Source organism: Rhinolophus ferrumequinum, chromosome 18, assembly GCF_004115265.2.
Source record: "Rhinolophus ferrumequinum isolate MPI-CBG mRhiFer1 chromosome 18, mRhiFer1_v1.p, whole genome shotgun sequence".
Lineage (NCBI taxonomy): Eukaryota > Metazoa > Chordata > Mammalia > Chiroptera > Rhinolophidae > Rhinolophus > Rhinolophus ferrumequinum.
The window spans coordinates 24,151,046-24,178,522 of NC_046301.1; the positions used below are offsets into that span (position 1 = coordinate 24,151,046).

Here is a 27,477-nt window from a genome sequence, read left to right on the forward strand (position 1 = left end):
CTCTAAAGATACTAGTTATTACCTAAATACTAAATACTAAAGATATTAGTATTACCTTCATGTATACTTTATATACATGAAATTTTTATGGAGATTATCATTCCCATTTATAGATGAAAAAAAAAAGCAGAAAGAGAAAAAATAGCTAGTTGAAGACATTAGAGCCAGGGAAGGACAAAGTGGTCATTCAGTTGCCTAGAACCCATGGCCTTAGTAACTTGGTATCATTACCAGGTCAGGCTTGCCTCCTAAACCGTTAGTATCTCTCTCTCTCCTTAGCTCCACTACCACTGTCCTGATTCAATGACTCATTTGTCTTTTGCCCTTAGTCTTTTAATTGGTTCCTTTACTTCTGATTTCTTAATCTTCAACTCCAGTTCATCCTCCACTCCTTATACAACCACCATAGTCATCTTCCTATTCTGAACAAATAGAACATGTTAACTTTCTAGATCAAAGTTCTTCATTGGCTTCCCAATCACTTGTCCTACCAGATTAAATCTGATCCCTGCAGCATGGCCTGTGAGGCCGTGTTTAATTTCAGTCCTGCCCACCTGTCTGACTTTAATTCCTTCTATTACCATGTTCTAACATACAGAATTACATCCCAAATGTTTCATGGTATCTTACAATGGATAAATATGTCTCTGTCCATACTGTTCTCTTCCTGGAACATTCTACCAATTTCCCTGCCCCAATCCACCTTGTGAGCTTTTGCCGTCCTTTAAAATTTAATTCTAGTGTTTTAATTCTTTTCTGAGATGCCTTTCAGATACCTAATTAGGTATTTCTTGCTGTGGGATCATGGAGTAACGATGGGTGGGTAACTATTTCAGTTAGTGGTGGGAGAATATTATGAGGAGGCATCCCAGGGAACACAAGGTGGTAACTGCCATGTCACATTCTGAATGCTAATGTTATGGAAATCCATCTAGAGTTGTGCTGTCCTATATGGTAGCCACCACCCATGTGTGTCTATTGAGCACTTAAAATGTGGCTAGCCTGAACTGAATTGTGATGGAAGTATAAAATACACGGTGGATTTCAGTACCCTCCCTCAAAAAAGTAAAATAGTTCATTAACAATGTTTTACATTGATTACATATCACAATGATAATATTTTAGATTTCTGAAAAATAAAATATATTGTTAAAAACAGGTACAATTAATTTTTATTATTTTAATGTGACTGCTAGAAAACTTTAAGTTACATATGTGGCTTGCATTATTTCTGTTGTGCATTGCTGACCTGGACTATACTTTAAGGACTGCTGACCCTCAGTGTAACTTTCTTTTATCAGTTAATTTAAATATGTCATTCTAAAGTCTGCTGTCCTCACCTGCTTGGCCTTAACGATATTAACCAATTCACGTGGGGGATTGATGACTACCCTGGATCTTGTTACCATTAGATTTTAGCACTGTTTTTTTAAAAACTGGTTTTTAAATTTTGGAAATTTTACTTGTCAGTTAATACTGTACTTTGGGAGGAATATTGAAATTAATAGGCAGCTTCCTCCCCCCATTATATTAATAGTTCTTTGTATTAAAGAAATGATTTTAAAAGCATGAAGTGTAAAATATATATGTAAATTATTATATATTAATATATAGTATCAGACTACTATATATTTCCAACTCGCCTCCTAAACTTATTTCACTCTCTTTTTGTAGTATGCTTCATTTTTCTCTTCTTTCCAGGATTGAATATGATGCATATCGCACTGATTTGGAAGAACTGAATCTTGGACCACGTGATGCAAACACTCTACCAAAGATTGAGCAGTCACAACATCTGTTCCAAGCACATAAGGAAAAATATGATAAAATGCGCAATGACGTTTCTATTAAGTTGAAATTTCTAGAAGAAAATAAGGTAAATTCATGCTTTACCTTCTGAGATCTTTCTGTGGACTGTAAAGTCACCCTAAAGAGAAATAAATAGAAATTTTTTTGTTTCTATTAACACTCTTTCGTTACAGTTGCAAAACAATTCCATTTATAATCAGTGTTTGAGTTTTTAGAAGTACACAAAATACATTTACCTTTCTGTATAAAAGTCATCATCAACTCTGCTGTCCCAGTCTTTCATATGTAACAATTGGCAAAAAATACTTGCTGTTTAACCGTTGATCTTCAGATTGCCGTTCGTGTCAAGTGCTTTAAAAAGTTATATAATGGTAGATTCTGCTATTTTGAAACCTTTTGATTAACGGTAGGTACATATTTTAGGAAGAGAAAACCGTATTCTTCCCAGTAACTTGATAGATGAGAAATGACTAAAAGGTCCAACGTAGGGCTGCAGTTAGCATAACCTGAAAGTAATAAGCCAAGAAATGAATTGTCCACATTATTTTCATGTGACATGAACACATCGAAGGCCTGAGAGAGTGAGAGCTGAGATGGACCTACTGTAGGCTTTACTTGGAAATGAATTCATATAATAACAGGCTCCTGAGTTTTGATTTAAGTAAAGGACAGGTTTCCATGTTTAACATTTCTTCCATTGCACGTGTATTCAATTTTGTGTGGGGGGGTTGCAGTTCTGGAAATGGGAGAGCTAGTAGTGCGCACAGTCCAGAGTAGGTGTAACTCAGTCCCCAGGGGATGAGGTCTCACCATTGCACATGGCTTGTCCCCATCCTGTGCTTTTCACATCCTCCAATTATGATAGGCCTTCAACTCTGGTACCCTCTTCCAGGTACCCTCTTAAAGTTATTCTTCAGTTCTAATTGTGTATTGATATCTTCTTGTTTTCCTTAACAGTTCCTTAGAACTTCTTCGATTCCCATAAAAGCTGCAGAATGATACATTTCCTTAAGACCTACCAAGTCCAGCACTTTGCCTCCCCTTTTTTTTTTTTTAGCTACAATGGGTGAAAAGTATTCATGTGAAAAACATTGCAGTGGCAATAAAGGAAACTTCAGCAGAGTTATCAGACAGATTGCCCAGCATCATTCAAATAAGAGCACAGTGCAGCCTTTAGCATTCATTAACTGAGCACGTAAGATGGCATTCATGTAATTAATTCTGTATCTATCCGTATAATAGATTCGTTACACTGTTTAGTATTTTGATGGGTAGGACTATATCAATACTTAGATACAGATGTATATTTTAAACATAAAAATATTTTTGACATACTGCCCTATAATGAATCAGTACTAGACAGTGTAGTGTAAATGAAGTATGCTAGAATTTTAACGGCTCTATCCAAGGTTAATTTGAAGGGAAAGAATTTGGGGGTTCAGGACGTCTGCAAATAGAGAAAATGATGTTAGAAATCTATAAAATGGTAATTGCATTCCATTAGTATCTAATGGTATTGTGTGCTGTTCTCTGGATAGTGAGGTTATGGGTCATTCTTGTTGTCTATAAATTTTTCTGTGTTGTGTTTTAGACAATTGCTATGAAAGGTTGTGTTGCTGTTGCCTTTATAAAAAGGAAGGAAGCTTATTTTGAAAGAATCAATAACCTTAAACCAGCTACTATGCTTATATGGTTCTTGCCAAAGTAAAAATAAGCAAATTGCACAAGGATAAACAATGGCCATTGACTGTTACTTCTCATTACTGTAACTGTTTTTGAAACTTGGCATTGACTCTCCAGATTTCCACATGAATCAGGGAAGGCACTTCTTATTTGTCAGTGAGTATGCATTTTACATAAATTTTCTCACTTACTCATAACAACCTTCATTGCGCTAGCTGTAGAAAGGAAAGAACACAGTGATTTCAAGACTACATGACAGGGATTAGGAAATCAACATAGGAAGCTAGTTTGGCTGGAAGTTTGTGAGGGAAGAGGGATGGGCATTTGTTCTTTTTAACCCCATTTTAGTTTGAGACCATGACAAGATATTCAAGTGGAAACAATTGGTAGGAAGTTAATGATGTGGGTTTGGAGTTTGGATGAGCAGGGCTTCAGAGATCAAGGTTTGGAAGTCAGTGCTTTGAAAATAGCGTCGTCATTGGCATCTTCTTTTGACCTTCCTTACTATAAAAATAAAAAAATTAAATTGCCTTTATTCTCAAGGATTTTATGTTCTTGGATAGCCTAGAAATATTACTTGTTTTTGGCTTTCCACAGTTGTCATCAAGCTAAGTGTCAATTTGACTCAATAATCGGCTATGTCTAAAATAGAATCTATAAAAAACTATGACATTTTTTATCTTTTTTATTTAACTCTTCAAAACTATAAAGAGATCATGTTGATCTTTTTGATTTATTTTAAGCAATAAATAGCTAATTTGGATAAAGACAGATCCATGAGAAAACTTTTGTTTTTTGTTGTTGTTAACTTTTTACTCTTTTCTTTAAAATCTCTAACAAAGGGAAGAAAAAGCAAGCCTTTTGGCCACAGAGCTGTCTATCATCCCTGTTTGCTTTCTTGGCAGTTTGAAATGCCTCAAATCTAGGGGGTTTTTGTTCTTTTGTTAAACTACAGCCGAATTTGTACCTTGACATCTCTTTTAAAGGCAGTTGTCAGGTAATCTACTTAACACTTGAATTTTAACAAAATGTGATATACTCTTTCTATTTCTTAAATATGGTATATTGAATTTTTTATAAACAAAACTTATCAGAAACTTCAGTGAGTGTGCTGTTTTCTAACTTGATGTCCTGACCATTGCTGTTTTTTTTTAAAGCTGTTTTTGCAGCTTGGGGCAGGCAGTGGGACTGCTTTCTTTTGGTTCATATATCATGGCTTTGAAAGTGTCTTCCCATAGCAACACTTCTTTTCTAAAATGTGTTGCCAGATAACCAAACACTTAGAATATGCATAAAGTAAAAGCAAATAGTCATTGAGTAAAGAATTAAGAACTATTCCTGTGACTATTGCAATCAATTTTAATGGACAAACATTGTGAGAATGTTTTTGTTTGTTTCATTCTTAGAACATGTTTTAAAAATATTTTGAGAGAGATTGAGAGGTAGATTCGTAGCTACATTTTAGAAAATTGAGGTGTTTATATGTAGTTAGTCTAACCTTCCGTCTCTGGCAAAACAAAGAATAGATGTGTAAAATACATACATTCCTGTCTATGTGCATGCATTAATGCTGAGTGATATGTGCACATATCTGTATTTGTCACAGATTTCTAACTATTTCTAGAAATACTTTGAATGGAAAATCTTGGATTCTTCTATTTATAATCTATACTCTCTATCCCCCCCCATGATATATTGTGTTTATCTTTAACCTAAACAACCCTTACTACTCTCTGATATTCTTTTCTTCATTTCCTAAACAACACTGAGTTGCATAGCATTAAGGACAAAGCTAGTTAGGCTCTTCTAGTGTTTCTCCTTTCATCTATATTTCTCTTTTTCTACACCTTTAAATAATATAATTTGAGCTATTTTGTGGATTAAGGCAGTTTATTTGCCTTTGATTGTTCCTTTCAAGGTTCAAAACAAAACCTAGGCTACTTTTGTAAAGAGAAAGAAAATAGACATTTCTGGTGCTCTGTAGACTCTGAGCAGAGGTGCCTTGGCTTCTTTTACCACCCTCATGATGCCTGGCCTTGCTGTTACATGTGTGTAATCATTTAGCAAATGTGCATTTGAATTTCTTCCTAGAATTAGAGGCTCGCTGAAGGCAAGTGAATGAGATGGAAGTAAATGAGAGGCAACTAGCATGCAGTGAAAGGCGAATCCTGATTACCTCACTCTGCTTTAGTGAAGGCAAAGCATCCTCTCTCTGAAAGTCTTCTGTTGTCTGCAGTGGTACTGTTTGCATGGAAAGAGAAGGGAAAAACTTAAGAGAAAAATATGCAGATCATTTTGAGCGAACCATATTTGTTTTTTTTAAACAACTTTTGATATGGCTTGGAACCACATGGAATGTGAAAAAAGTAATTTAAGATTAATGTTTCCCTTTAGATGACTATAACTTAACTTGGGAGTGTAGGGAAAAAAAGAAAACCCTGAATGTATCAAAAGATTCAACAGTGTTTTAGGGTATAAATAAAAAGTAAGGCTTCCATTAATTTTATTATATTGTCATTTCAAGAAGGACAAAATACACTCTTACTTTAAGGTAATGTCAGTGAATTAGTTATGAATTAGCTATAACTACTACATGCATTGTTTTTTCTATTAATATAGTTTAATGACTTAAAGGATGGCGGTCAGTGGGGGTGGGCGGGCAGGAAAAGATGAACCAGACTTGGGATCTGTCCTGGATATGTATTTGATTAATATAGTTACTTAAATTTTTTTTCCTCAAAATTCATAGTCATTCTGAATCTTAGGTTGGTGAAAATAACTGTCGTTTTTCACTCACACCGTGTTTCACATATGATTATAATACAGTAATATTCCTGTATATTAGGATTTCTTGTCTAATATGTTACAGACTTATTTCATATGCATCATATTATGAGTTTAACTTTCAGAGGAAAATTCAGTGAACTGAAGTGGTGAGGCAGGAGAAAGAGGAGAATACACAGAGAATAAAAAACGTACAACGAAGTAAACATACTTATGTAATATGAGATAACTGTATATCTAGTTGTGATGACTCAGTGGCTTTATACAAATATGTAATGTAATAGGAAATACTCAAAGCCTAGTTCATTTTTGTAAAAATACTCTGTAAATGTTTGGAAGTGCTTGGAGGGCAAAGGTATTCTTTATTTACTAAAAGTTCTCTTTGAGAGGAAAAAGTATAAACCTCTGAATTTAAAAGAATGGGTATTTGTTGCCAAATTTTAAGGAGCACATTAATCATTACTTAATATGTATGAGCAGATACATTCCAAAAATCTTTTTATCCATTGACAAAAGAAAATAACCCTAACTTCTTACTCTTGATACTTTTGAAATATTCATTCCAATGACTTACTGATTGTTGTCTTTACTTCTGTAACTGGAGGCATAAACAGTATTGCCTCTTGGCATTTACTCATAGGTCAAATGAAATTAAGTTCTATAGGTAAAAGAACCCTAGCTAGCTCTAGATAAAAAATAAGCATTTATGGATTGACATGTGTAAGTGTAATAAGCAAGCTCAACAACTGTGCCAAATAGGATTACCTACATTTGGATCCTGTGAAACATTCCCTTACTCAGGCAACTTTACTTCCAGACTTAATTCCTGAGTATATTTCATCATGTAATTTGACATAATTTCGTGTTGTTACTGTTATTTTTTTCATTCATTTAACAAACTTTTTTTTTTAGGTATATACTGTGTGCCAGTGGAGATGGGATAACTTCCCTCCTACCTTATAAATTTTCCTACCTGGGCTAATAATCAAATTAACATGAGACAGATTAACAGAAGAAAATGTCCAAAATTTATTACAATGTATGTGTGGAGGTGCCATAAGAATATGAGACCCGGAGATGCGTTGGGCAGTTGAAGTTTATATGCCATTTTGGTCAAAAAAAGGAGGCAGGGGTCCGGGATTTCAAAGAGAAAGTAGGCAATTTACAGGTAAATGAGAAAGAACAAAAGTGGTAAATAAATTTTTGCTGGGCCACCCAGAAACAATAGCACACAGCAGAGGGATGTTCAGCAAACAGTATTTGCTGGATTTCTCCCTGTCTGCCACAGTTTATATTACAATGCTAAGGTGATACTCTCTTCCTTTAAGCGATTTTTCCGTCTGAATTCCTTTAAGCAGGTAAGGGTTCTTCCTTGTATTTTGTTTCTGAATAACCAGCCTAAAATCAGTATTCCAAAAGGCATAGTTTGGGGTGGCAAAACTTCAGTACCCCCTCACCAGGAAGTGTTCTGGATATTGGTGATATCCAGTGAGCAAAAGTAAAAACAAACTCTACCCTCGAAGAGCTTATAAACTAGTAAAAGAAGCAACATTGATGAAATCCCACCAAAAATATAGACATATAATTTTGGTTATCACCTGTGTTTTCAAGGGGAGGTACATGATCAGTTAAGAGTAGTGAGAGCAAGCTTCCATGAGAAAGTGGTGTTGAGCATTAGCTAGCTAAAGTGAGAAGCAGAGAGTATTCCAGATAGAAAGAACAATATATGTCACAGCCCTGTGGCAGGAAGGGATGTGGTATGTTCAAAGAGTGCATGTGACTAGAGCATGGAGAAGAGCATAGAGGTAAGCAGGGGCCAGACCATGCAGGCTTTATTGACCTGTGAAGGAAAAGTTTATTTTAATATCAGTGGGAAGCCATTGAAAGACTTCTTGGCAAATGACAGGACTGAAATATGGATTAGATTAGATTTCAGTAGAAATCTAACTAATTTCTAAATTAATTAGATTTAGAAAAATTAGCAAATTAATTAGATTTGGAAAAATTAGATTTCAGTAGAATCTAAGAGTGAATATAGTAGTTTAGATAAGGAATGATGGGAGCTTGAATAACGGTAATGGTAGATAAGGGCGATTTGAAAACCTCACAGGAGTGATAGCTTTATAATCATGAATTGCTGTTTTTATAGATTTGACTTGCTTCCTTTTTTTCTAGCAGTTATGAGGTTCTTGTGTTTTCTGACACTTTTTGGTCAGAAGTGATTAACTCATTTGGAGGGTAGGGTCTGGGTTTCATTTTTCTGTTGTATATGTTAGAGGAGAGGGGATTGTTTGGTTCTTTTACGTTGAGTGACAAGGATTGATTTATAAAAATTTACTTAACCATTATTGCGGCAGTGTATCTATTCTGTAAAACTGGTTGATACCTGTGTACTACTCGATTCCACATTTAATTTATATTGCCAAGAACCTTGGGTATCTCTCAAGTCGTTGGCCAGGTTTTGTGATAAAGTTGATTTTTTTTTAAGTGATCAGTGTAAAATCTGAACAGATCACTGATAATCTATCTGCATTGTTTTGTCGGTGGTAGCATTGTTGCACTTTTTTTTTAATTCTTAGTAGTTACAGTCTCTTCAGTTTACTTAAAAGTAAAACCTTTATATAGTATTTACGAGTAAAATCTTAGAAGACACTCGCAATGTTTAGGAATTTGACTTTGCATTGTTCTCTTTAACCTTTCCTTGAAGTCCTCTCAGTAATGACTCAGCACTTTCTTGTTGCATGCGTGTGTGTGTGTGTTTGTGTGTGTGTGTGTATTCCTTCTATGACTCATCTACATTTTACTTTGTTAAATTAAAAAAAATCATTTGATTAATAGCTTTCTCCTTTATTCCTCTTAAACCTTATAACATTCTGGTTTTCTGTTGTTGTTTCTGTCTTTAAGTTTTCAAAAGAGGCTCTTTTTTAAATTCAGTAAGTTTTTTTATGGTGCTTGTTTTGAGCTATTATAATAATGCCTAATCCTAAAAAATACCGTATGAAGGTATTATGACAAACTCGCTGTTGACAAATGACTTACAACCTAATGGAGAACGTTTAGTAAAATCTGTTATATACAAAATGCTGAGTTAAGCATGAGAAAGAAGAAATACCGAATTTGATAAATCCCTGCGAGGCTAGGTGGCAGCATGACTAGGTGGCAGCATGGTGGCAGCATGTCTTAAGCAGAACCACACAAGATTGAGGAACATGAGCATTGGTGGGAAAAGGTCAGAAAAAAAAATTCTTGAAGAAACCCTGGATCATAAGTTTAAATGATTTGTTAACTTTGGTAAATTTTCTGTTCTCATCTTAAAGCAGAGCATAGTATTTCTGCTTGTGGATTTTTTTAAAGAAAAATAATGGCTTTATCATAAATCTTAATAAAGACTTTTCCATTTAGTTTGTAAACAGTTATTAGGTACATAGGATCAGAATTTTGTAAGTCGTATAAGAGATTGAGGTCTCAATCTTAAAAACAGAGTTTTCCAAGGTATACTATAGAACCATATTTATGAAGGAAAGCTATTTTATGAATGTGAAGATGAGTCTGAATAGGCCTTTGGTTTAACTGTAAGTTCCTGTTGCCCAGTGTCCTAAGGCCAGTGAGGAAAGGGTCACCTAACAAATGAGAGGACAGCCCTAGATCCTTAACTACTCTTCTGCACCTAAATTGATTTGGAACTAGGAGCTCAGATGCTAACTTGAATGATTTATGTTACTTAATATTTCCTCTAGCAACTTGAAAGTTTCTTTCTTCCCCTAAGTATTAGCGTAGTGCCCAGAGCCTTCTCCACCTAAAGCATTTGTCACACTGTGCTGTGCTGCCTGTTAATCTTTCTTCCCCTAGAACAGGGGTGTCCAAACTGCGGCCCGCGGGCCAAGTGCGGCCCATGATCCGTTGTTAATTGGCCCGCAGCAAATTCCAAAAATATATTTAGTTTACTTAAATAAACCAGGTGAGGCAATACGTACTTCACCTTGAGTGAGTGGCCCGGCTGTTTGTGTATTTTACCGCGTATGGCCCTTGGTAAAAAACGTTGAGAAAAGTTTGGACAGCCCTGCCCTAAAACAAAGCTCCATGGATCTGTAGAGCCTTCCCTTCCTACCGCAACGGAATTGATAGTACTCTTTGAGTAATCTGTATGTGGAGGAAGCTCTCCATAAGTATTTTATGTAACATCTATAGGTATATCCATCTAATCTGTGACCTAGATGATCAGGGACTAGCATACAGATGATGAGGCTGAAGTTCAGAGAGGTGAAGTAACTTGCTCAGAGCTTCACAGCCAGACTAGGATTCAAGTGTAGAACTGTTTGACTTCATAGCCTGCTTTTAGTTAAGTGACATGAAGTTACAATGCTGCTCCAAGTAAGGATCTTAAAATAGCAGAGAAAGAAGATAGATTCTTGTAAAACACAAGCCATATTGGTCACATCTAAAGCTGGAGCTCTTGGAAGGACGGGAGGAAGGGGAGGGAGCTAACGATGGAAACCATAGAACAAAAAGTCGACAGACGTTTTTGCTAAGGAGGAGAAAACCTGTGCATTGAGAATTTTATGTACCATTGAATAAAGAATTGTAAGACATTACCACAGTTCTGTGACCTGCCGTTACTGGAATTTACAGATCACGTTTCATCAGTTATCTTCTTGTCAATGGTGGACTGCCCATTTTTCCCTCTTACGGTGATTTTTTTTTTAACCTGCTTGTAGTGATTTGTTAAAACCTATCCCAATGAGTCAGAAAAATAAAATCTGTTCTTTCACCTCTACTTGTAGTTCATATTTGTCTTTCCTTTTCTGACTCCCAGTGCCCACACCCTTATTTCTGATAGTGCCTTAACTGGTAGTTGCTGTGGAGTGACTGGCATTTATTTCCAAATCTATTACAAAGTAATAAAATCACAAACCCAATGAAAGACTAAGACAGGTATACTTTCCTGTTTGTTACTCTTCTGGTCTCTTACTTACTGAAGAGGGGTCAATGGTGGGCAGAGGAATGTGTAATTACACATTTTTAAATAGTTGAGGGTAAAGAAATGAGTTAATACTTTACATATTAATGGTTGGAGATCTCTCGCTAAAGAACAATTTTCTTCCAGGTTTTACTCACATGTTTAAGCCAAGCTACTACCCCAATATTGTTGTACACGTAATATTAACACCAATTTATGGAATTATTGGGAGAGCCAATAATTAGTTTAAAGAATTTAACAATTGTAAATATATTAAAGCTAATAACTTTTAGCTAGCAATTGCCTCTTTTTCTCAATTACTTCAGTATCTCTGTTAAGGTGTGTAATCTAAATTTGATTTGGAAAGAAGTTTATTTGGTAGAAGTGAAGTGCCTTTTTATGGATTTGATGCCTATGAAGTAATACTTCAAGTTTTTCAGTCAGTAACTTTGTAAATGGTATTTATCTTAAATTGATACATGCTGTGTAGGCAGGAGAAAGTTTTCAGTGTAATCCACTTGGCATCATCTATCAGTCCTGCTCTTAAAATTCTCTTACCCAGTTTCTATTTAAAACCCCAACTTGTCTCTGCCTTAGTAGTCAGTGTTGAAGTTTGTTTTGCCCTTTAACAATTAAAGTATTGTGTGCTACATTTTAGGTCATTCACCAGATGTTGCTATAGTGGTTTTGCTTATGTCTGATCTGGGTTGCTCATTGTTTGGCAGATCTTTATGAAAGTCCTTTGTAATTGAGTTCACAGTGATTTTGTGTATTTGTAAATTACTATAATTGTTTCTGATGTTAGGTTTTGAAAATTTGTCAAATTTGTCGTCATCCTATTTCTGGCCAGAATTGTTACCTCTGTCTTCTTTTGCTCCTATTTTAAATTTCTGCTTTTCTGTTGTATTTTATTTATTCCTATAACCACTTTAAATCTTTTCTAAGTTAGGACATACATCAATAAATAGTTCCATATAGATTTTTTTCTTGCTCTGTAATTATGGAAAGAGTATATGAAAGTTTAATATTGTGTTCTTCATCATTTTAGAAAGAAATTAACTTTCATTTCTTTCATCTGCTCCAACCCTTGTGTTAGATCCTTGTCCCGAGGATGTTTAAAGGCAATTTCAGGGCAGAGACAAAATTAGGAAGGAGCTTAAAGTATTTATTTCCTACATTTCTACCTTTCCTTTAAAAGTGCTCTGTCATCTGCTTGTTTTCCCAAACTTTGTTGAAAAGCTTTCCAAAATGTTTATTGCCTTATGAATAGAGACGGGTTGGAATAGGTGAAAGAGCATGGGCCAGTCTTGGAAGAAGACATTCCTGACTTCCCCAACTCCCAGCCCATCTGCTTCCTAGCGGTCTCACCTTAGGCAAGTTACTTAACTGTCTCAGTCTGCTTTTTTTAAAGGAGAGAATAGAAGACTGTACAGAGTAGACATAAGGGCATCATATTATCTGTCACATAGGAAGTGCCTCGCAAAAGTTAGGCATCCACCATATCAAAGAATAGCCTACCAGAGATATTTGTTTCTTTCATTCTGTGTGCTCATCACTTCTCATGATCAGATAGCATAAATATAGAAGTAAATTGAAAAAGTGTAATTACCCTAAAATATTTCCTCGAACATTTTGGCTTTTTTGCCCAAAAGTAGGGTTTGACCTTTCTCCCGCCTCATTTTCTTCCTTTCTAGTAAAATGAACCTGATAAACGAGCCTAGTAACTTAAAATAATACTTTTAAGTCTTGTTAAAACACCTTATATATAGTGACAACAGCACAGCCATTACCAAGATTGCAAAACTTAGTTATCTTTAAAATTGTATTGCAGCTGCTTTTCTAATATTACTTAATTCTTCCCTTTAATTGGTAATAATTTATATTTATTTTATAACCAAAATATTCTGAGAATTCCCTGTGGCATACCAGTCAGAACTGCATTGAAGACATTTTATGAATACGTTTTATAGTGTAAATTTGTTCATCAAAAATAGCCAGAAAAGCAAAATACTTTGTTTTTAATTCATTTCATTTAGAAAGTATATTCATACCAAAAATCGATCTATTAGTTTATTTTAATTTCCCTTTCTTTTTTATTTAGTAATGGTTTGATTCGATAAAAGAGTCAATACCATTCTTATTTAAATTTGTATCTGATTTTGAAGACATACTACCAAAACTAAAATTTGTACTAGGATAACACTTACATAATCGGTGCTAATAGAAAAATGAGGGTAAGTTACCTCTTTTGGTATAAAATAGCTTCTGCGATGAAAGTGACAATGAAATTTTAAACTTTATTTCCATAATTATAATTGAAAAGCTGTGAATCCCCGAAGCCTCTCTTTATGCCATGGAACTGCTCTGAAGTGTGTGTGCTTTTAAAGGCTTTACACATCAACCTTCTCACAATTACTGGGTAATGTTTTTGTGAAAATGGGTATTGTATCATTTTGTTGTGAAAACTAGAATTCAGTCCTAGAAAGCACCTTCTTTCCTTGGTTTCCCGTGGATTAAGTTTCACTTGGGGGTTAGGAGACCATTTTGAAAACACCTGGTTTGAGGCTTTTTAGTGAGCTACCAAGATTTCTTCAGCTACAAAAAGAGGTGTGTCTCTGTGTTGGGTTTGTCATCTACCCCAAGGAATGGGGAAGCTGGCTTATGTTGACATTTGTAGTCTTAGCTAAAGATTATCTAATGCCCTTTCCACTTTTTTTAAAAAAATTTTTATTGGGGAATATTGGGGAACAGTGTGTTTCTCCAGGGCTCATCAGCTCCAAGTCATTGTCCTTCAATCTGGTTACAGGGGGCACAGCCCACCATCCCATGCGGGAATCGAACCAGCAACCTTATTGCGAGCTCGCTCTCTAACCAGCTGAGCCATCAAGCCACTCCCTCCACTTTCTTCCTGACTCTCTAACTTTCTAGACTGTTGTAACAGCTCTCTAGAGATCCAGTACATGAGTCTAATCCTGTACTCTGCTTTTATTGTCTCCTCTAATTCTAAAACATGAGAATTAAAATTCAAGTCAAAACATTTTTGTGACTCAAAGAGCAATAAAGTGGCTAGAACCTATTTCTGAAAATGAGTATTTCACGCTAAACATACAGAAGCCCCTAGTTGCTCTGTAATTCTAGGAGCCAAGGATCAGCTGAAATAGGTAAAACAAGAAAAACTAAATTATAATCATAGAGCAAGGTAGAAAATTACTTTATAACCCAGGTAGGCTACAAGTGTGAAAGCCTTTTTTTAAAAAAAAAATCTCTAAAAGAGGAACCATTTCTTATCCTTAAAAATAAATAGGAATATGGGTGGCTGGATGGCTCAGTTGGTTAGAGCGCGAGCTTTTAACAACAAGGATGCTGGGTCGATTCCTGCATGGGATGGTGGGTTCCGCCCCCTGCAACTAAAGATTGAAAACGGCGATGAGACTTGGAGCTGAGCTGCGCCCTCCACAACTAGATTGAAGGACAACGACTTGGAGCTGATGGGCCCTGGAGAAACACACTGTCCCCCAATATTCCTCAATAAAAAAGAAAAAAAACAAATTTAAATAAATAAATAGGAATACTATTTCTCTATTGAGAGAAAGAGGGCTATTTTTGAGAGCTCTTTCAGTTTCCAAATATATGTATACCTCTATTTAGAAAGCAGTTACTTTTTTCAGAAAATTTTATTAGCAGGGAACCATAAAAATTATCCTAATCTTAGTTTCTTCATGATGCAAATGAGCAGAGAGTAAACTTGTAGTAAACTTGGGGCAGATATGGGAATGGAGCCCGATTTTCCTGTGTCTTTTATTGTCCTTCAGCTATATAAGCCTCCTTCTGCAGTTAACAAGAGTCTCTACAGGCAAAAAAAATGATGATCTACTTAATGGACAGAGAAAGTAGAAAATCAGTAAGTGGTTTAATTTGTCGTAAATTTGCCTTGTCCCTGATCTGGATAATGCCATTTTAGAGAAGGAAATTTTACTTAAGTGTGGTTTGCAAAAATTCAAAATGCATCACATAGCAGCAGTTCGTGAGGATTGTAACATCGTATTTTAGGGACAGATAAGAGTTTTCTTGAATTCTCTGAGGTCTATTACTTCAGGCTCTACAAGTAAAGGTGAACGCCTTGATTATAAACAGAATTGATTTATGGCTATACAGAGAATTAGAATCTGGAAAGATTGTTTGAAACTTTCTAATTTCAGATCTATTAACTCATCTTTATATTTTTTGATCCTATATCTGAAATGAGTCATAAAGCTTCATTATTTTCCTGTTTTCTTTCTTTATCTTTAAAAAAATTACATTTGATATACATATAAAATAATATATGTAATGTGTATTTAAGTTATAAAGCATAATAATATAATGAGCGTCTGTGACCCCACCACCCAACCCAAGAACTAGAGCGTTATCAATGATTTGTGCCTCTCTGTGTGTTCCTTCCTTGACCCATCCCCTTGCCCCCATATGTTCTATCCATTCATTTTAAAGGCCATTTGCATTGTTTCTGTGTCTGCTATGAATGTTCCTGACCATGCCTGTTAGGACATTGTGAGTGTGCAACTTTGTAAGATAAAGCCAGATTGTTTTCCAATGTGGATGTACCAATTTACGTTCCCACCAGCAGTGTGTACAAGATCCCTTTGGTCCACATGCTCTCCAAACGAAGTGAGTAAAATGGTATATTTTTGTGTGCTCTTCATTTTTTATTTCCCTCATTATTTATTGACCACGTTTATTTCTTCCAGTATAAAACGCCAATTTATGCCTTTGCCCATACTTCCACTGGGTTGTTGGTTTTTTCCTGATTTGTCGGCGTTCTTCATATATTTTTATACAAACATTTTTTTGGTTATGTGTTATGGATATCTTCTACCATTTTGTGACTTGTGATTTTTACCCTCTTTACAATGGCTTTTGACAAACCAAAGGTCTTAACTTAAAGTAGCTTAAATTATCAATTTTATATTGTTCATGCCTTTTGTGCCCTATTTAAGAAATCTTTTCCAACCCAGCATTATAAGATTTTTGGCTATATTTTCTTCTAAAAGTTTGCGATTTTTTTGGTTTTTGCAATTCCAAATCCACCCTGAGCTGGTTTATTTATAGTATTATGTGAGCTGGTTTATTTATAGTATCCAGTTTTCTCCCCACATGAATAACCAGTTTTCCTAGCACCACTGTTTTTCCCTACGGCATTACGGAAGTATAATTGACATGCATTCTGCACATATTTAAGGTGTACAATTTGACGAGTTTTGATAATATGCAGACACCTGTGAAACCATCACCAAAACAAGATAGTAAGTTTATCAGCCCCAAAAGCTTTCTTGAGCCCCTTTGTATTCCAAACCCTCATTACCAGGCAGCCACTGATTTGCTTTTTGCTACTATAAATTAGTTGGTATGTTCTAAATTTGACATAAATGGAATCAAACAGTTTCTACTCTTTGTTTTCTGGTTTGTTTCACTAAGCATAATGTTTTTGTGATTCATTCATGTTGTATACGTATCAGTTCATTTCTTTTTTTATTGCTGAGTAATATTCCATTATATAGAAATGCCACAATTTATCTATTAAGCCATTGATACACATATGGGTTGTTTCCAGTTGTAGGCTATTACAAATAAAGCTACTATGAACATTCATGCACAGGTCTTTGTGTGGACATACACTTTCATTCCTCTCAGGTCAGTACTTAGGAGTGGAATAGCTGTGTTGTATGTATACATACACATGGGAATAGTAAGTTCATGGTTAACTTTTGAAGAAACTGGCAGGCTTTTCCAAAGTGGTTGTACCATTTTACATCCCCATTATCGTGTGTGAGAGATCCATTTGCTCCATATCCTCACCAATAAGGTGTAGTTACTCTTTAATTTTAACCATTCTGGTGGGTGTGTAGTCATCTCATTGTGGTTTTAATTGGAATTTCTCTAATAACTTAAGACATTGAGTATCTTCATGTGTTTGTCTGCCATATGCCTATTTTCTTTGGTGAAATGCCTGTTCAAATCTTTTCCCCATTTTTTCAGTTGGGTTGTTTGTCATCTTATTGAATTGTAAGAATTCTTTACATGTTGTGGCATCAGGTTCTTTGTCTAAAACATGTTTTGCAAATATTGTCTCCCAATATGTGGCTTGCCTTTTCATTTATATAAGTGTCTTTTGAAGAGAAAAATATTTTGATTTTGATGAAGTCCAGTTTATTAATTTTTTAAAAAATAATTTATGCTTTGTACTATTTAAAAATCTTTGCCAAACCCAAGACCATTAAGCTTTTCTTCTTCTTCTAAGAAGTTTTATAGCTTTTAGCTCTGATATTTAGGCCTGTGATCCATTTCAAAGTAAATTCTGTAGATGTTGTGAGATATAATGGTCAAGGTTCATTTTTCATGACTCCATCCTTGGATCTGTTTTCTGTCTACCCACTCGCTTGATGAGCTTTTCTAACCAGGTGGCTTTGCATATCATCTGTATATTGATGTGTTATATTGACTCCCATTTTACATTTCCAGCCCTGACTGATATCCTGAACTCTATCCAGTCTCAAAAATGCAGCTACCTGCTTAACATTTCCAAGTGTGTGCCTGAAAGGCATGTGAAACTTAACTCATCCAAAACTGAGCTGTTGAAATCCACCTTTCCTCCAAACTGCCCCTTTTTTTCATCGTGCTTCAGTAAACTTCACATCAGTTTCTGTCTTTGAAAAGGAAATAACTGTGTTTCTTCTTTCACACTCACTTCTCAAACTCTTCTGACACCAGATATGTGGGATTTTTTTCCCCACACTGACCAATTCTCTGGACACCAGCTGGGTATTCTCCAATTCAATTTAGTCTGACACTGCGGACACCACCACCACCACCTTCAGACACCAGTTGAAAGTCCAGGTTGTCACTTGGGCATCTTTCCACAACCCCTCCTCAGGTTCGATCATTTCCTAGAGTGGCTCACAGAACTCAGGAAAACAGTTTATTACTTGATAAAAAGTTTAGTACAAATATTAAAGGATACAAATAAACAGCCAGATGAAGAGGAGGTACGCAGGGCAAGGTCTGGAAGGGTCCTGAGCACAAGAGCTTCAAGGGTCCTGAGCACAAACTCCCCATGGAGTTTGGGGTGCTCCACCTTCTTGGCATGTGGACGCGTTCACTAACCCAGGTGCTCTCCAAACCCTGTACTCGGGATTTTTATGGAAGCTTCATTACATAGGCACGATTGATTAAATCATTGTCCGTTGGGGATTAATTCAATCTGTAGCCTCTCTCGCCTCCCTGTAGTTTTGGGCTGTAGAGGTGAAAATTCCCAACCTCTAATCACAATTTAGTTCCCCTGGCAACCAACCCCCATCCTGTGGTTATCTAGGGAGTTTCCAAAAATCTCATTAACATAAAGTGGGGTATAGTTGAAAAGGACTCATTATGAATAACAGATGACACTCCTTTCACCCTTATAGTTCTGTGGCTACTGCAGAAACAGTGCAAGAGACCAAGTATTATAACAAAATATGCTCCCATCTATCTTATCACTTAGGAAACTACAAGGGTTTTGGGTACTCTGTGCCAGGAATGAGGAAGAAAACCAAGTATATGTTCCTTATTATGAATCACAATATCATAATCTTACTTCTTACAAGTTCCTAATCAGTGGGTTCTAAATAAATGAAAGTATATCTTACTATATACGCAAAGTTAGTGTCGTTTGAAGATTTGACTGTCAACTAGGTGAACTTAGATTGCACTGAAACTGAATGAGTACTTATTCTGTGTCAGTGTGCTAGGTGGTATCTCATGTCATTTAACCCTTACAACAGCACTACAAATTCGGTTTGGTAACGGCACCCCTGATAAACAGATAAAGACCTTGGCCAATGAAGTTGGAAGCAGCCTGTGCCTGGTGTCACAAAGAAACTAGAAAGTGGTACAAGCAAGATTGGCATGCGTGCCTCCTGATTCCAGAGCTCTTTCTGGAAATTTCTATAAAGGAAGAGTACTAATAATGGGAATATGTTACTAATGACCTGATTAATAACAACACAAATTTGGAAAGGCTGTGACCAGTATCAGACGATGCCTAACGCAGGTCTTCCCAGAGACGTGGAAGTAAAAGTTTTCAAAGATACTTTATTACGTTTACTCCAAAACTGCAGTTAGATCTTGGGGCTGATTATAGCAGTTTCCCCTCTCTTGTTTGACTCCGTGCTCCCTAGCTGCTTTCTCTCTTAATTTCTCCCCTGACTCCTACCCTCCCCAGGTACAGGCTTTTCTTCACTTCCTTTATTTATCACCCACTTAGCCTATCCTCTCTCTAAGCCTCTCCACCTTTAGATTTCCTCCTTTTCGCTGTGTTATCGAAAACCCTCATTCCTTGCTAGGAAACTGCATTCTTAACCTTTTTCATAGATGTACCACTTAACCTTTTGCTGTATAACAAGACACCCAAAACTTAGTGGCCTAGAACAACAGTGACTTATTATTTCTAACAATTATGTGGGTTGGATAGATGGCTTCTTCTGGGTTTGCTTTCAGCTGGAAGGCCTGCTGGGTGCTGGGCACAGCTGGGGTGGACTGGTCCTCTCTCCCTGGGGGCGTTCATCCCGAAGGAGGCTAGACTGGGCTTCCTCACAAGGTGGTGTTTATCAGGCCTCCTTTTCTAATGTTACATGGCCACGCTCACTTTCATTTGGTAAAAAACAAAATTCCACCAGGTAAATTTGGAGATCTAATTGGCTTTACTAAGTTATTCATGAATCAGGCAGCATCCCATCTAACAACTAGAAGAGTGCTCCAAGGGGTCCATTGTACAAAATGGGAGGATTTTATATGCAGGAAGAGCGTGGACTAAATTAGGGGATTATTTCAGGCAAGGATACCTTCCCTTAGGGGAAGGTGTAGGGGGTCTTACCAGGCAGATTACCTCACTAGAGTGGATCAGGAAATTTCAGATTGATGAGTTTAAAATTCCACTCCTGGGAGAGGCTGAAACTGCAATTAGGTTAAGTATTAAATCCAGGTTTGGTATCATGGGCTTTTAGCGTAAGCGAGGCACGCCATATTGAGTTTGTGGGTTTTTTTCTTTTTAACACATTGAAGAATACTCTCCAAGGGTGTGGATATTGAGAGAGGTGATTCTTTGGGGCCATTATTGTAACAGTCTACTATATATAGAATACTTCACTCACCTCCTAAATTAACCATCTAGAAACCTGCTTTTCCTGTAATTATCCTATTAACTAAATAATTGCCTCTAGGTTGAGTCTTATCATCCTTTGAATATCCCCCGTATCTCAAAACCAGGGGGCAGGGTAGGTAGAGCTCTCATGTCCCAATGTTCTCCATCCTGTCTTGGAAAAACCCTCTTCTCTCCATAGTACGTGTGGTTTTTTAAAGTTAACTTGATGTATTTTTACTACCCATTTATCATAGTGATCGTCATTTTGCCTTACTTACCCTCGTGTTCTTGTATCCTTGTACAGTGCCTGACAGGCACTGTATACAGTGAAATGTTTAGTTGTGGTCCTTGCTGCAACTGGCACCAAAGGTTTTCGTTTAGAAAGCTTGCAGGCCTCAAATGCCTGACCAGATAAATTCAAGATATACCTCTTTTAGTTCGTACAGATATTGTTAGTTTTCATTGCTTCCTGCTATCTGGCCCTCTTAAACTAGATTCCTGCCAGCAACTTTCTTTGTCAGAGGAGGAGAGAAAATTCCTTTTGTTTTTAACAACTTCTACGTGAACAGCAGCACCAGGCACCCTAAAGGTTTGAGTAGTGAGAGGTGAGCCCTGCTTCGGACGAATCCCTAGGGTGTCACTGCTGATCTGGTTTCTTGCCTCCCCCCTCCCTTTCCCCATTCCCTAAGAGTGTAAGCTCGTGAGGAATGGGTTTTTTCCCCTATATCCCCAAAACCTAGAACAGTACCTGGAACATAGAAGAAGGTACTTAATTAATATTTGTTGAATGAATAAATGAATGGGATAAAAAAATACCTAAAATATTTCAAGTAAAAACCAATTACTGAAAGTGTGCATAGTGCAGTCCATTTGTATTTTTAAAGATTCTATAAAATTTCTCAAAGGATACACCATAAAATGTTTTGTAGTGATCCTCTCAGTTGTGAAGGGAGGGAAATAAGTACAGAGAGAGGATCGAGGTTCGGGAGATTTTAATTTATAATTTTGAGCATATGTTATTTTTATAATATGTTAATTTTAAAAATAAAGACTTCACAAACCAAAAATATCCAATATAAACATGTTGTGTTATTTCCTTCATAGAGGTAGGTAGATGAAGAAATGGCTTGAGAGACTATGCATGTATGTGTTTATGTGTATATAATATAGTAAATACAGATGTCATATATATAAAATGTTATATCCTATTTTTTTCACTTAGCACATATATCAGACATTTTTACATCATTAAAAATTATTAAAGTTCAGTTTCAGTGAAAATTGGATTGGATGGTTAAATAAGAGTATATTTTGTACTTTCTCTATCAAACATTTTACAGTTATAAATAAGACTCCTGGAAACATAAGTCTTTGTGATGCTTTGCTGATTTCTTTAAGAAAGATTCATAGAGATAGTGTTATTTGGTTAAAAACATACTCCTGATATCATTACAAGAAATAAACAATTGAAAATAACTGAGAGTCATATAAACCTTAAATAAATTGGCTTTCTGGACAGCACTTCCTGCCATTTTCTTGATTCTTTGCAGAGAACTGCAGTATTTAGAAGTATAGTCTGCTCAGTTTTACATAAAGTTTAGCTTAATGATGTTCATACTTGGTGTGTAGCTATATGTAATATAGCGATCATTTATATATAATTTTCCCTCTTCAGTGTTTGATTTTTAATAGTCTTAGTTTGAGAGGAGATTGAGTGACGTTTTTAATTAATGCCCTCAATAATGTTTAAAAATGGTTAACAGAGTACAAGTGTGCCTCAGAGGTATCGCAGGCTCGGTCCCGTACTCCGCAATAAAGTGAGTGGTTAGCTTTTTGCTGGTGGAGGGTTTTGCCTTCACTTTGTAAAAAATGCAACATCTGTGAAGTGCAGTAAAGTGAACCACAATAAAACGAGGTATGCCTATACATATTTAGCGTCTTAAACTGACCTATTCCCTTTAGGGAAATTAAGTCATCAAAGGCTCAGTGACCTTGCAAAGCAGTGTACTGTAGGTGTGCGTGAATTAACTTTGTATTATTGAAACAGCTTTTCCTGAAGAGAGAGACACTAATTAAGACATGTAATAAATCACCTTATATTTCACTGTCATCTGTGTTAATGCTTGGTCTTGTAACTCTGCCCTGTTCACAGGTCAAAGTATTGCACAACCAGCTGGTCCTTTTCCACAATGCCATTGCCGCTTACTTTGCTGGGAATCAGAAGCAGCTTGAACAGACACTTAAACAGTTCCATATCAAATTGAAAACTCCTGGAGTGGATGCCCCATCTTGGCTTGAAGAACAGTAAAATCACTCCTGGAGGGAAAAAAAAAAAAGAAAGAAAGTCACGTTGTCATATTTCTAAACAAACCTAATAAGAATTAAGCAGTTTGGGGAAAAGAAGAAGGGGTGACAACCATTGTAGAGATTCTTGCACAAACAGTTTTAATTTTTTCCCTTTTTCATATTTTAACAAAACTGTTCCATTGGATGGGAACATGGGTGGTTTTAATCTAAGCAGAATTTCTATAATCTGAACACAAAAATTTTCCTTTTTGAGAAATCCTTTTGTATTGTGAGGGTTGATGGCTATTTCTGTAGTTTGAAACCATCTAATGTAGATTTGCACTGACCAGATAAAAATTCAAGGTTTTTGGTCCTGGAAATGATGAGGGCCAGTTGTAACTTTTCCAAAGGGAGGTTTACATGATTTATATCAACATCAGATATTTTATATATGAATATATTAAACGTCTTTAAGAGATTCATTTTCATGTATTGTCCTAAAGAAAAAAGGAACCTATTTTGCAGAGTAAAATTATATGGTGTTCCTGCGGCATCCACGCAGAAGTGGCCACTCTAATGAATGATTGGCTTGTGGAATTGTGGCAGATAACTTTTTAAAAATGAATCTGTACCACTGTAATTTTGTTTAGACTTTTTTTTTTAAGACGCAGGAATCACACTGTCATTTCTATGAGGCATTTGAGCTTATGAATTTGCATCATCCAAAGTCATAGGACGGTTGTGTTAGCAGTTTCGTTTGATTCATAATGAAACCTGCTTAAGAGAATTTTTTTTGACAGGTGGATTTGGGAATAGAAATTCTTGATGATTCCTAGGATAGAAATCTGTGCTTAGAAAGCTAATATTTTGGTAAATTCCATTTTGACAGAAGTGAACTCCTAGACAGCTTTCATTGACTTCCATATGTAACAATACCGGTTAAGCCTTAAATCACAGATATGTGCCTTCTTAGATACAGTAATTCTCATTCAACCAATGTACATAATCCTAAGGAAACCCCTTTCAGATAATATACAACGTGTCTGTTCCTTCCTTGGAAAGGAGCAGTGTGTATACCTGTTGGGTTTCTTTGTATTTGTTAAACCACGTTTAGGGTTTATGGTGAAACCAACTTTTGAATTTGCTGTTTGGTTTTTCTTCGTTCCTCTTGTGGAATGGGAAGACAGGGGGATTTTTTTCATTTGAGTAATGGAAAGGCATATGGGCCATTGTGGTGGCTACAAGAAGGGGATTGGTGAGACCATAGCTGTCGTAGTTGCTCAGCACTGTTCTTGTGGTATGTGGTTGGCCTGTCAGCTTTGTGGTTGTATCAGGAACGTAATCCTTTTTAAATATAAGTTCTTCTGATTTTTGTCATAGATTTAAATTAATATTTTGAGAGGTATCCCTTCATCTGTTCATTTCTTTTGTGTTGAAATGAAGTACTTAAAATTACTGTTATACATGAACCTTGTGGACTGTAAGATTTGTTATATATGTTCAAATGCCTTCTAGCTGGCTTTTAAAATAATATGCCTGTTTCCAGTGCTTAATACAATGTAATGTGATTGTAAATCATAAACCTGTTTTAATCATTCCCTCCTGTATATTTGTACTCAGAGAGCCTTATTTTATTCTTTCAGCAGAATTACTACTTGTGATAGTGCATTTACATTCCCCAGAATGTGCCTCTGGTGTGAATTTTGTATTCTTATTAAAAGTGTTTGCTGCAGTGCCTTGCTTCTCTGACTATTCATAATTTAAAATACGCAATGACTTGGAAATTCTGAGACATAGGATTTGTCTTTTCTGAACTTTAAAAACAATAACAAAAATGGTGCTTCTGTCACTTATTTTATTTCAGTAAGTTATTCTTTTCCTTCAGTTGGCATCTCTTTTGGGAGAACATGTCCACTCTTACCACATTTGAGTAACAATTGTAGTTGCTGAGGAATCAAGTAGTTTCATCAATTGATGAGTTTTTTTCAGAATACACGAAAAATATTAGTGATTCTGAGTCATGGGTCCGTGTGTGCAAAAGGAGTAAGTAAATTAACTTATTAGCCAGTAACATACAAGGTGTGCTCAAAAAATGTGGTGAATGTTTAAATTAAAAAAAAAAATTATTACAGTAAAAGACACATTGCTATTAATCCCCCTCAAAATACTCCCCCTTGCTTCGAACACATTTATGCCATTGTTTTTGCCATTTTCTGAAGCAGTTCTGGAAGTCCTTTTTCATGAGTGTCTTTAGTTGTGCTGTCATGGCTGCCTCGATGTCCTGAATCATTTTGACTTTGGGGAAGAGCCAGAAGTCACATGGTCCCAGATCTGGTGAATAAGGTGGATGAGGACACACCATAATGTTTTTATTTGACAGAAATTGCTATACCAGAAGTGATGTGTGACACGGAGCCCTTCCATTGTGATAAAAAAAATACAGTGAATGCTACTGCCAGTGCCATCCAACGGAAAGGCAGGGATCTTCAATAGGGAAGTGGTGCATTGAAAGTTAGTAACAGTGTGTGACAAGTTTCAACTTGTTCAGTGCAGTCAGTCGGTTGAAAGAAGGTGTGTTTTAAAGTGTGCCGTAAATCATCCTCCATCATGACTATGCTCTGTGTCACACATCACTTCTGGTACAGCAATTTCTGTCAAAAACATTATGATGTGTTCTCACTCACCGGATCTGGCACCGTGCGACTTCTGACTCTTCCCCAAAGTCAAAATGATTCAGGACATCGAGGCAGCCACAACAGCGCAACTAAAGACACTCACGAAAGAGGGCTTCCAGAACTGCTTCAGAAAGTGGCAAGAACAATGGGATAAGTCTATTCGAAGAGAGGGGGCGTATTTTGAGAGGGATAAATGGCAATGTGTCTTTTACTGTAATAATTTTTTTAATTAAACATTCACCATGTTGTTTGATCACACCTCGTATTTACTTTGTTAAGAAAGTGATTCATATTCATTGTAGAAAAAAATTAGAAGTTAATTTCAAAATAACTTCCCACGTCAATAAGTACTGCATGGGACCACCTAACTCCTGTGAAGTTACCTATTTTACTTACCAATTATTTATATTATAAACTCTAGTTTAAATATCTTTTAACATGCATGCATTCATTTTTATACTCTTACCTAGTTATTCCCTTAGATTAGATTCTTAGAAGTGAAAATGAGCTCTCAAAGTGTTACATATTTTAAGACTTTGTTATGTATTGCCAATTGGCTTTCAAGAAAGATTTCATCAATTTATGCCTCCAAGAGCATACACACATGACTGTTTAGCATGTTTTTAAAGCCAATATTCATAAAAGGACATAAAGCATATAACCATCAGAACATCACTTTATGAATGTTTTAAGTGGAGAGGGAAAAGCTGTCAGGAAAGTAACAGTGCACAGTCAGGATTCGGGGGAGTTACGGAGTATGGGGCAGAGAGATGGTTGACTTTTATTAAAATAGAAATTATTCAAGAAAAAAAACACTGAAGAGCATGTCTGTGAAATTGAACTCTTCATCCTGTTAAAAATAAACTGAGGCCTGTTAAAAAATTTTAAGAATTTATTCGAGCAAAAATTGATTCAAATCATGCAGTGCCAAACGGGAAATGGTTAGGAGCCCTCCACCAAGAGGAGCTAGGGGAAATACTTTTATAAAGAAGAGGTGGGAGCAAAGCAAGGAAGTTATTTGATTGGCTGTAGCTTAAGTGGTTAGGGAAAGGCTACGTTGGCTATTTGTGATTTATTTCTTAATCTTGAGGCATTTCAGGCTTATGAGGCTACTAAGGCATTGAAAGCACCTCAATCTAATAGTCCCCTTGTTTAATTAACAATCCCAAAGCTTCCAAATCTTAGGGCCTAGGAAGGACCACAGCCTACAGAGGCAAGTTAGCTGAAACCTAGACTTTAAGATTCAAAAAAGCATCTTTTCCATACTCAAAGCACTGATAATGTTACTGAAGCTTATTCCATAGAGTGTGAAATAGAAGGTTCCGTAGAGATTATCTACTTAATACCCTTTTTTACAGATGAAGACAGGAAGGCCCCTAAATATGTGAATTCCCCCTTTAAATCCTGCCATTTCAACTGCATAATTAAAACAATGGGTCAAAAGTGTTGTGTCTTCTAAAGTTAAATACATGTGTATTCAATGTCTTCTTAGTTGGAAAAAAATAATAATCCATTCACCCCCAAATGGATTCATATTAGGTACATTTCAAAGCGTGTATGATGGTCATCTTTTCAATCTGCTGATCTTAAGGTGTTCTGAAAAACATAATGTGAACCTGAAAAGTGCTATATAAAGGAAAATTATGTATATTGAAAAGCTAAAGATAAGTGTCTTTTAATCATGGGACTGTTAATTTGAAGAATGTTTCTACATTAAAATGTGCCCATGCTCCGTTACCCTTCACTGGAGATGACTGTAGGTGTGAAAAATAAAAGTAAATTACTTAAATTGCTAGTTCAGTGCAGCATTTGTATATAGTTTGTACTAATTTTTGTGAAGTAACTAAGAATGACCTATTTTGTAATAATATTCCTAAATTTCTTTTGCCAGTAGCTGTTTTCTTGAACCTTGTGGGTTATCTGGGAGAGTTGAGACCATCTGAGAGCTTTCATTACTAAATTCTAATCATATTTAGATATTTTAAAAAACCTGATTCCTCCTGCAAGATTATAGATTTTTATATTGGCGAAGACTATCCAGTTGTGAATAGGCTATTTCCTGATCAAAAGGCCAGTTATATTTTGCATTAGTTCAAAGCTTTTCCAAGGAC

General features: G+C 36.0%; 1 protein-coding gene across 7 annotated transcripts in view; it reads left to right on the forward strand.

Moving 5' to 3' along the window:
• Window positions 1-24,425, forward strand: part of ARFIP1 (ADP ribosylation factor interacting protein 1) — an 82,513-nt gene extending 58,088 nt beyond the window's left edge. For 4 of the 7 annotated variants that reach the window (XM_033133555.1, XM_033133554.1, XM_033133553.1 and 1 more), the window contains 2 exons: window positions 1,702-1,876; window positions 22,558-24,424. In XM_033133555.1, coding sequence (XP_032989446.1) covers window positions 1,702-1,876; window positions 22,558-22,713 — 331 coding nt within the window. In that variant the 3' untranslated portion in view covers window positions 22,714-24,424. Of the gene's footprint in view, window positions 1-1,701; window positions 1,877-22,557 lie in introns of all 7 variants that reach the window. The other 3 variants (XM_033133558.1, XM_033133556.1, XM_033133559.1) reach the window with 1 other exon arrangement.
• Window positions 24,426-27,477: the final 3,052 nt, after the last annotated feature.